Below are 10,996 nucleotides of genomic sequence, written 5' to 3'. Positions count from 1 at the left end.
CAACATTCGGCATTTTAAAATGCGGTTTACTCCTGAGAACAAGCCTTCATTAAATGTGGGAGAAGATGGAGATGGAAAGGCATTTCTGAGTGATGAACAGTGACATATGCCTGATAGAGAGTGTGTGTGTGTGTGTGTGTGTTAAGACAGAGAGAAAACAAGATAAAGAGAGAGAGAGAGAGAGATGCTTTTAGTACAGAGTTTTGTGCATTGTGGTTCTTTGCTACAACAGCGACACGTTTATGCAGAGGGACGTTTCCTGCTCTCGCTATTGTGGTCGGAAATGGAAAATTCAGAAAAAAGGATTGATTGTTTCAGCTGTTAAATCATCTGTATCCTGCACTGTATAATCATGTCTCCAATGTACTATTGTACTTCATGACGTATGCAGGTAATTCACCAATAATTTATAAGAAAAATCATCAACTGGGCAAAATATGGGCAAAATTCTATTTTCACTTTTATTTGCCTCATAGAAAATGCATGAAAGCTTTGATACACAGAACACAGAAACTAGAAAATGAAGATGTGTTGGTCTTTTGAAAAATATCACCAGAATACCTTATATTATGAATATTATAAGAAATTGCCATGATAAAAACACCTTTTTTTGTTTGATATTTTAACAATATTTTAGTTGTTTATTACAGTGGTAAATTCAAAGGATGATTTGTTTCACAATAAAATTGCTGTTCAACAAAGTATTTGATTTTATGGATGTAACCAAATATTAAAGATCGGAGCAACAAAGGTATATTTTTAAGAGCTGGTCATTGAAAAACCAATCATTGAATATTTAACACATTGCTGCCTCTCAGTGTCTATGGTAGTTGCGGCCCTGTTTGATTTTGTATACTTTTCACCAATTTTTTTAATCAGAGTTTGCTCACAAGAAATCAATACAAGAAAAAAACAAAACATAAAGGCAAAATATTTTTTAATAGAAAAACACAAGATAAACAACAGATTTGACATAGCCTATTTCACAAAACACAAGAAGGAAACTTTTAAATGCAAAATCTTTCTGAAACATTTCACACTTACATTTTAATAAATACAGTGACACAGTAAAAATGAAAAGCTTGCCATGTACATCTCAACAACATGTGTGGTTCATGACACTACACAATGCAGTGATGTGAATGTTTGCAACGAATACGGTAGCCGTCACATTTCCTGTTTGTAACCGAAAACGTCTAAAGACGATAAAAATAGCACTTGTGCACTTCTTGCTGAACATGCTCTCGTACAGGTGAAAGGTTCGATCAGAGAAGCCTTTATTGGATTTTGACCTAATAAAATCATGGGGACAGGTAAGAGGAAAAATACTGTACTTTATCAACTGTGTATGTGAATGTTTTTTGTTGACGCTATTGAGAAAGCATTGTGTTTCAGTGAAAGCTGATTTGTTGCCTCAGTAAGTAATTCATCATTATGCTAATGGTTTCTTTCAAAATTGTATTTTTTAATTTTTATTTTCTTTACAGTTCTCAGTGATTTTTTTTTTCTTAGGGCTTAAAAAAGTGATGGATTGAAATCAAATCCTGATGTGTAGTATTGAAGCTTCTTTGAATGATACAGTAAATAATCTACACAAAACAATTAGAGAAGTTTATTAATGATATAAATGATAATTATATTAGTAGAGGTTCTTTCAGTTTGATGATGTCTAAACTCAAACAACTTTTCTTGATGAATGACTTCTGCTTATACACTACTTGAGATTCGGTCTGACAACCATTTTTATATAAATAAATAAAATGTTACATTGAAATATTAAAAGGTTTATTAAAAGGTTTTTTTTTTTTTTTTTTTTTTTTTAAAAAGGCATTCTAAAATGACGATTGCATCAATTGGCTGTTGTTGTTGTTTCAGTTTAGTCAGGCAGTATAACGGCTGGTACGGAAATGCGGAAATTGTGTTGAAATATTGTAAATATTAGATAAAAAAAATCTATAAATATTAGATAAGTTGTAATGGGAAGCTAATGCAATATTCATACAATCGTGACCTGTTAATTCTCTCTTTAGAAACATCTCCGTGTGCAAATCAATATGCTGCTATTGGTCTGACATCGACTGCACTGCTGATATCTTTGTGCTTAAATGTTGCCTTCTGTTTATTAAGAAGAAAGGGAAAAAAATATGCAGGTATGCTTCATGCATTTGACTTTTATAGAATATACAAAAAGATTATGACAAATCTACAACTTGAGGTCAAAGTTATAGACTTTTTTTTTTCTTTAATCAGTTAATGAAAACATGTTTGAATATGGAGATGAGCCATTACATCAAGATTCACTTCGGTCTTACAGGTAATTATCAGCAAAAAGGTGAAACAATTGAATAATCATTTTCCATAGCAACAGACCTTTGAATCATTTAAATACCTTTGGTTATGTGTTGGTCAGGTTTGAGGATGATGAGATGGAAAGACAGGAAAATCCGATTTATGGAAATATATGTTTAGAGGGAGGAGGTAGGTCTAGCTCACAAATACAGTAATCCAGTGCATGTCTACCTAAAGCAAATAATTATGCTGTTATGATGACATTGCTATTTGTTTAATACCTGTTAATTCTGTACAGGAGCTTTTGAAATGATTCAGGAGGTGTGCTATGAACAAATGTCACAAGCAAACACAGCAAAGCATGGATTAAAGGTATGGTTTCAACAAATTTCATGGAAATTGCTGAGATCTGGAGCCAATTAATGCACAAAATAAATGTAAAATAATTTTTACATTAATATTAACACTACTTATCTACATAAGTAAACTATAAATATACTATAAAACAATGAGTTTATCTGCTAACCGTAAAAATATTGATCTTTTAATTCCATGCTTAATCAATGTTTTTAAGAAAAACATGCAATATCCATCCTAACCGATATTCCTGCCCTTATTTTTTTATTTATTTACTCATGCATTTATTGGTTTGTTCGCTGGCTAGTGTTGGTAATTTGAACCATTAACAAATTGCATATTAAACTCAAAACAGAATTTAAACATTTAATATGTGGATTTTGGTATGCATGCAACACCCCACATGCTTTTACTTTAATAAAGTAAAAGCTGTGGGGTGTTGCATGCATGCATTGTAGTATTTGCAAAGCACTCGAAATTAGAATCATATATATCATATATCAATCTGTACTGTGTGACGTTTTTCATAATCACTTAAATGGCTGAATGGTTTTAATTTAAGATGTTCACAAAGAAGGGCTGCGTGAGAATGCCCAATCGATAACTATTTTAGGCACACACGCCTACGCATTTTTCAGAAAATAGGCACATGTGTAGAAGCAGGTCATTTAATGAATGCAGCTGTGGTCAGGTGTCTCAGACCACTCTACAGCAGTATGTACAGTATGCCAATGTTGTGCCACATGAATAGCTCGCTAGCTGAACATTCAAGTGCATTGATAGTACTTCTGGAAGATATTGCGCCTTTTTGTTCAGTTGAAGTCACCATCATATCAAAATTGAGATTTATTTTTTTTATTGAATATTGCAGTGTTTATTTTACATGATTTATCCATGCACATCATTATTATTTTTTAATTCCCATCCCCTCGTCATGGACCCTTTTCAAAGACTATGATGAAGCATTTCCAAAATTATTATTATTGTTTTAATAGTTTGTTTGTTTTGCATTTTTTTTACTTTAATATACATTTAATATACATAACACCATATATTTTGTGTTTTCTTAAGTTGGCATACATAAACTAGATAACATTGCTGCATCAGTGTTTCCAATATAAAGGATGAGGGAGTGACAGCAAATTTGACACCTTTCTCTATTTTGACCAAGAAATGCCATCATGGATTTTTGTATTTGGGGCAAATGAGAACACAGCAATTATTTTTATGGTAGGCAGTTTTGGTTTAGTGAAATTTATGACCCTGGAAATGTGAAAGGGGCCAATCTTTAATCAAAATCACCCATGATGTTTTCACCGACATGAAGGGAGGACATTAAAAACATGTCATCACATTATAATCCAACCTATTTCCAATGGAAAAAATTTGATTAATTTCAGACGTAAAAATTTGGTATCGAGTTTTATGCTGTTTTCTCATCCGGCTCATTTGGAGCATTTTTTTTCAGAAACTGGCCAATTTTCTTTCCCAGTTCGGTTTGTTTAGGCATATATGAACAAATCGATCGGTCCAAGGTCTCCTGAATCTGGTACTCTCAGCCCAATTGAAAACAAACTGGTTTGGTTTTGGTGAAAAAAGAAATCTAATACAACAAACCAAGCTGTAAAATAATTAATTTATAAGAATTAAGCAAAATCTGATTTCCTGGGTGAGCAGATTAGTTATCAGTTGAAACCCAAAGAGTACCTATTCATCTGAAAATGCTGTCTTATTGTTCTTCTTCTTTCTATTGATTCCTGCTCTTAGTGAGAAATTGTATATATTTGGGAATAAAAGCAACAGCTACAGATATAGCCTTGATGGATGATGCTATAATGAATAAATATTTGCACATTGGCACCGACTCGCACATTTTTTAAATGTTGCCATATGAAAGTGAACTGAACCAAAAAGAAATTGCAACATTTTCATAATTTAGGTCCCTGTTGCGGAACACAGCAAATAATCTACATGCCTAAAAATGCCTTTCGTCTATTTCAACACGAAAATCAGAGGCGTAAGATCATAACGCAGATTTGCAGCCTGAGATTTTAAGAAAGCTATACCAGTATTGCACAACTTATTGCGAAATTCTTTTGATGACCTTTGTTGTGTTGCAATTTAACCTGAAAGCTGAACTGAGCCAAGGTACATTAAGTTAATGTAACACCATGGTTTTTTGGTTAAGTGTTTTTAGTTTGTTTGTTTTTTGCATTGGGCATGTTACATCATGAAAATACAGTTTAGGTTTGTCATTTTCTCCCAGGTCCAGCCAGGGGACGTGTCCTATGCCTCTCTGGATCTAACTGCAAATAAAAAGCGTAGGAAGAAGAGAAAATACCACAGACAGGCTCAAACTCACCAGGCCCAGACACACCCTCAACCTGCATCCCAGCAAAACTGCATGGACCAGGATGATGAGGCTGATGTCACCCTCCCATCCCGGAGCAGTAGCCTCATGCTTTCACGTCACAGCATCTACCTCAACAGTCATCAAGTAGCCCTGGAGGCAGAAGAGAGGGAGAGGGAAAGGGAGAGGGAGAGAGAAAGAGAGATGGAAATGGAAATGGAAAGAGAAAGAGGTGATAATGGAGAGAGAGAGTTTGAAATGCACAGAAACGTGCATGAAGGCTTCGATCACTCTCTCGGTAGATCAAGACAAAGTCTAAAACAGGACAGTTAACAGTTAGAGAGTAAAAAAAAGAAAAAGAAAAACTTTGGCGTCTTAAAAGAAAAAACACAGGATACTGTGGGGTGGTGCTGCCAACGGCTGTGATATTTCAAGCTCATCTCTAACCCAAATCATAATATCTGTGTTCAAAAGCATGCAGAGGAGACCAGCTATCTGATGTTGTGTCCAGGCGAGACACATCTAAAGGAATTTACCACTTTAAATGTGCTTTCTTGTTTCTTGCATTTGAAGGTTAGTCTGTTTGTAGTCATACTTATAAGAAGAATATATTAACAAATATTTATCTGCTTATTTTATGCTATTTTTTTTTATATTTTCAGGATAACAGGCTATAAATGTATAAATAAGGTTAACTGTTGATTGACTCAAGTCATTTGATGTAGGTATGCACAGAATAATAAGGATAGTTTAATAGCTATTATTCAGAGTTGTAACATTTCTGTGATTTGTCTTGGTATTAAATGGCTTGGTGAGTCTATTTTTTTGTATGTGTAATTCTTTATTTGAAATCTCTGATTAATGAAAATGCAAAAATAATAATAATAATAATAACCACAAAATGTACCAAATATGTAGGCCTACCATAAAAAACCTCTCACTTAGCTTTGCTAGAAACGGTCAAATAGTGAGGGAGAATGCAAACGCTTATATTACACTCTTTTAACACTTTTTTTTTTTAACTAATAATAAAATAAAATAAATATATAAAGTAAAACGTCTTAATTGAAGTACAGAGACGACAGACATGAAAACCGGAACACTACAACAGCAAGGAGAGGACTTTTTGCAAATTTCCGCCCGCAACTAATCGTGACGTTTGCTCCTGTAGTCACGTGGTTTTAAACATGGCTGCGCACCGCTGAAAGTCATGCGATAGCTCTTGGATATAATTTCTTATCTTCATCTTTCATAGTTGTTATTTATTTCCAGGTATATAAACGTTTGTCTTGATATATACTGCCAACAATATTGTCATGGACCCCGCCGGACAGCTACGAAATGTACGTATTACAGCTAGCGCGTGCAATCATTTTCATGCATATATGAATATGACTATTAAAAAAAAATCATGATTTTATTGTAACAGTTACTGTTTTTGTGATTTAGTTGCGGGACTTCCTCCTCGTTTACAATCGCATGACGGAAATCTGCTTCCAGCGATGCACAAGCAATTTCAATTACAGAAATCTGACGATGGATGAGGTGAGGCAAATATGGTTAACTATTATTTACATTTATAAAAACGTTTAAAAATGCATTAATTGATGTGTCCCTGTGATGTAATGTACAGATTTTAGTTATGTTTGTGTGGGTGGATGGGTTTTGTTGTGTGTGTGTGTAGGGAACATAAAAAATAGGAGCAAGGTTTGGGGAAAAAAATATAAGCTCAATAACCAAAAATGCAGATATTTTTCACATACCAGAGCATAATAATTTTAAATAATTTAATTAAGGCCTTTAAAAACTTTTAAATCAGAGCAGAAAGTCTTGAATTCATGAAGTCAGTTAATGAAGCATTAAATATTGCATGCATTGAAAAAAAGTGTTTTCGTTGTTTTACCAGGAGCGATGTGCTGACAGTTGTGCTGGCAAATTAATAAGGACCAATCATCGTTTGATGGGCACATATGTGCAGCTGATGCCTGCGATGGTGCAAAAGCGAATGCAGGAGATGGAGAGCAAAGCTGCAGAAATGGCAAAAGCTGAAGCTGAAGCTGCAGCACAAGGAGGTGCTTTATCATTAGAAAATCCATCTACTGCCATCACAGCAACAACGCCAATGCTTGAGAGCCCAGAGATACCTTCAGTGTCTAATAATCCATCAGATATAAAGACAAATGTCTTAGCTTTTGGACAAACACAATCATTGACAGATGTGCCCACAGTACAAAACGATTCACAAACCTTTATAAATGAGTCTTTAGAAGGACTAGTAGCACCATCACCAGAGATCTCAACATCTTCTAGTGTACCTAAAAAAGATGGAGGTCCTGTCTTGAGTGCAGTAGAAAAATACAATCTGAATACCAGCAGTGTAGCAACCACATCATTTCCTGAAACATGGTCTGAAGGGGGAGCAGGAACGAGCCCCCAAAATCCATCTTGATCTGTGTCTTTTAATAAACGTGCATCATGGAAAGATCATTTTTTTCAATTTGACTTCTTTATTCATGATTAAATCTGTATGTGGTATTTTGCAGTGTTTAAAATATTTATTTGAACAAAGACATGAAGGGTCTAATGATATTTATGACGATATACAAAAAAGTGCAAGCTCAATAAAGGGAATTTGCCATCCTTTTCCAATGAGGTACCGTCATTAATGACAGACTACCTAATTCAAAGTGTAAATCTATTGTCATAAGGTGGCAGAAGCATCCTTCTAGTGCAATAGTAGTGACCAGTGTTGAGGAAGTTCTAAAAAAGTAACTATTTACTTCTCACGAATAGTAACTGAGTTACATCATTATAAAAGTAACCAATTACCAGGAAAATTAGTAATTATTGGGCTACTTCAAAAAAAATGTCACATGTGTCTCATAACTTTGATACATCCAATATTAAATGTTAAACATTGTACACTAATAAAAAACAATTAAAATATTTGGTGAACTGGTTCAAAAAGATCCGGTTAAATCAAATGATTTGTTCGCTAACCGGATATCACAAAATGCTTTGTTTTGAACTCTCTCACAACCGATAGGGAAGAGAAGACAATGCTATTTTTGGACCAAAATGTATTTTCGATGCTTCAAAAAATTCTAACTGACCCTCTGATGTCACATGGACTACCTTGATGATGTTTTTCTTACCTTTCTGGAAAAGGACAGTGTACCTTTCAAACAGTTTCAATGGAGGGACTGAGAGCTCTCGGACTAAATCTAAAATATCTTAAACTGTGTTCCGAAGATAAACTGAGGTCTTACGGGTTTGGAACGACATGAGGGTGATTCGTATGGAAGCATATGGGTAGCATTATTCAATTTGGGATGTAATATGCAAAATGACAATGTAATATGTAAAATGGCAATACATTTCTGTATTTACATTTACATTTTCCAATACATTTGTGCAACGTTTGGTGCAAAATGAAAATGAAAATACATAATTTTCATTTGCCATTTCCTACACCAGTTTTAATATGTAAAATGAATATTAATTTTAATGCTTTATAAGTTGCAAAATTAAAATGAAAATGTATTACAGAAATGATTAGATATGTCCAACATGTTCAAGCAAAAACTGTGGCAAAATGATAATTTAAATGCTATTTTTCTTAAATGCATTAACACTCACAGTCAAGACACTTACGATTACATTTTCATTCAATGACCCGCAATGAATGTAGCAAAATTCAATGTGCACATTGAAAATGCATTCCGAGCCGATCACGTGTCCACCCACTCCCGCCCTGTCAATCACTGCGTGAACAAGGCGGGGCTTACAGAAGGTCTAGAGACTCAAGTGAGAGAAAATGGACAAGACAGTTGTCCCGTGTACATTTTGATCATTTCGGTTTATGGCTTCAATATTTCATTCGCACTTGTGGGCGGAGCTGAAACGCTGCTTTCATCTGATTGGTCGAATCGGATCGGTTTTCATCTGACAGCCTTCAGCTCGATCTTGTCATTCTTTCAGGCAGAATAAGAGTCAGTGCGAGTGAAGCACTGAAATGTCTGAAACTACGCTCACTGTTAATTAGCATAATATTTGAATCAGATGTAGCTGGGCACATAATTCGTGCTGTCGAGACCTGCAAATTATTTCTAGGTTGTAGTATTGTATGAATATTGTCCCACTGATAAATACAGTGCAAATAGTTCTCTCTCTTTGGATAAAAGTGAAGTGGAAATAAAAATCGATAATAGACTGAACAGTTCCATATCTGTAACATTTACCACTCTCATCTTTTAAGTCATAAGGCACTAGGTATGTGTGTGTGTGACATTAATAAATAATTGTAAAAATTAATATAGTTACATTTCTAAATAAAAATAGTAAAATTAGCTCTATGCTGCTCAGTGCTCATGCTGCTAAGTGCTCCTGTAGCCTATCCCAGAGCGCCCTCTCGCGGCTGTAGACGGTAATGTTTTCTCTTGGTCCTGAATAAATGCGACTTATACTCCAGTGCGACTTATATGTTTTTTTCCTCGTTATGACGTATTTTTGGACTGATGCAACTTATACCGAAAAAACAGTTAACATTATTATTATTATTTATTATGAGAGTAATTGATACAGGCTAGAACTAAAATGTTTCACCCAATTCAGCTCAGATCTTCAGACTCGTCCGACTCGTGTTGCTTGTATAACTGGCCAGACTTACCTTCCCAAAAAATCCTATTTAATTTTATTTCATAAATTTAACAATATTTATTTCCACTTCACTGTTATCCAAGGAGACAGAACTATTTGCACTGTATTCATCAGTGGGACAATATTCACACAATAATTTAACGGGGTCTCTTGCAGGTCTCAGCAGCACAAGTTATGTGCCCAGCTACATCTGATTCAAATATTACGCTAATTAGCAGTGAGCGGTGGTTTCAGACATTACAGTGCTTCACTGGCACTGACTCTTATTCTGCCTGAAACAATAAAAAGACCGAGCTGAAGGCGGAGCGATTCGACCAATCAGATGAAAGCAGCGGTTCAGCTCCGCCCACAAGTGCGAATGAAATGTTGAAGCCATAAACCGAAATGATCAAAACGTACACGGGCCAACTGTCTTGTCCATTTTCTTTTACTGTCTATGATTTTCTCTCACTTGAGTCTCTTGACCTTCTGTAAGCCCCGCCTTGTTCACGCAGTTATTGACGTGGCTCGAGGGGGCTGAGATGTGATTGGCTCGGAATGCATTTTCAATGTGCACTTTGAATTTTGCTACATTCATTGCTGGTCATTGAATGAAAATGCCATCGTAAGTGTCTTGACTGTGAGTGTTAATGCATTTAAGAAAAATAGCATTTAAATTATCATTTTGCCACAGTTTTTGCTTGAACGTGTTACACATATCTAATTATTTCCGTAATACATTTTCATTTTAATTTTGCAACTTATAAAGCATTAAAATTAATATTCATTTTACATATTAAAACTGGTGTAGGAAATGGCAAATGAAAATTATATAATTTAATTTTCAGTTTCATTTTGCACCAAATGTTGCACAAAATGTATTGGAAAATGTAAATGTAAATACAGAAATGCATTGCCATTTTACATATTGCATTGTCATTTTGCATATTACATCCCAAATTGAATAATGCTACCCATATGCTTCCATAGATTCATTAATGACATAATTTTCATTTTTCAGTAAACTAACTCTTTAAGGTGTTTCAGATCTCGGTTCCTTCTACGGCTCTGCTAATAAGGATGTATCATCAGAATTATGAAGATTGTTGATATTTCTGCCTCCAGTCTTCACACTTATGTCAGAATCTTCTAGACATTAATTCCTCATGATCACTTCAGCATAAAGAGATTACAAATTACTAGAAACTACCTTACAACCAACTTATCATAATAAATATAATCATCTACTCTAAAATAATTAATATATTAAATCAATTAAAAAAGTATTTTTTTCAGAATCAGTTGAATTTATATATGCCTATTTTTTGATAAAATTATTGATGACACAAGTAACTAATAATA

The 10,996-nt window shown here is 34.4% G+C and overlaps 2 protein-coding genes across 2 annotated transcripts; both read left to right on the top strand.

The window, feature by feature from the left end:
• Nucleotides 1-1,124: 1,124 nt before the first annotated feature.
• LOC113109802 (uncharacterized) lies at nt 1,125-5,991 on the top strand. The gene is made up of 6 exons (XM_026273571.1): nt 1,125-1,313; nt 2,031-2,150; nt 2,251-2,314; nt 2,411-2,478; nt 2,588-2,661; nt 4,913-5,991. Exons 1-6 carry the CDS (start codon nt 1,304-1,306, stop codon nt 5,327-5,329), a joined length of 753 nt encoding a protein of 250 aa, XP_026129356.1. The 5' UTR covers nt 1,125-1,303; the 3' UTR covers nt 5,330-5,991.
• Nucleotides 5,992-6,163: 172 nt separating this feature from the next.
• Nucleotides 6,164-7,531, top strand: LOC113109803 (mitochondrial import inner membrane translocase subunit Tim10 B-like). The gene is made up of 3 exons (XM_026273572.1): nt 6,164-6,339; nt 6,446-6,541; nt 6,903-7,531. The coding sequence occupies exons 1-3, from the start codon at nt 6,313-6,315 to the stop codon at nt 7,443-7,445; spliced, it is 666 nt and encodes a 221-aa protein (XP_026129357.1). The 5' UTR covers nt 6,164-6,312; the 3' UTR covers nt 7,446-7,531.
• The last annotated feature ends 3,465 nt before the right edge of the window (nt 7,532-10,996 follow it).

This window comes from Carassius auratus, chromosome 10 (assembly GCF_003368295.1).
Source record: "Carassius auratus strain Wakin chromosome 10, ASM336829v1, whole genome shotgun sequence".
Taxonomy (NCBI): domain Eukaryota; kingdom Metazoa; phylum Chordata; class Actinopteri; order Cypriniformes; family Cyprinidae; genus Carassius; species Carassius auratus.
Note: the sequence above shows the minus strand (reverse complement) of the source record. Positions and strands in the feature narration are given on the sequence as shown.

Coding starts and splice junctions, on each gene's coding strand:
- LOC113109802 (XM_026273571.1), top strand. Junction 2,151..2,250: donor AAAGGGAAAAAAATATGCAG/GTATGCTTCATG, acceptor TTCTTTAATCAG/TTAATGAAAACATGTTTGAA. Junction 2,479..2,587: donor TATATGTTTAGAGGGAGGAG/GTAGGTCTAGCT, acceptor AATTCTGTACAG/GAGCTTTTGAAATGATTCAG.
- LOC113109803 (XM_026273572.1), top strand. CDS start 6,313: ATGGACCCCGCCGGACAGCTACGAAAT. Junction 6,340..6,445: donor CCGCCGGACAGCTACGAAAT/GTACGTATTACA, acceptor TTTGTGATTTAG/TTGCGGGACTTCCTCCTCGT. Junction 6,542..6,902: donor GAAATCTGACGATGGATGAG/GTGAGGCAAATA, acceptor TTGTTTTACCAG/GAGCGATGTGCTGACAGTTG.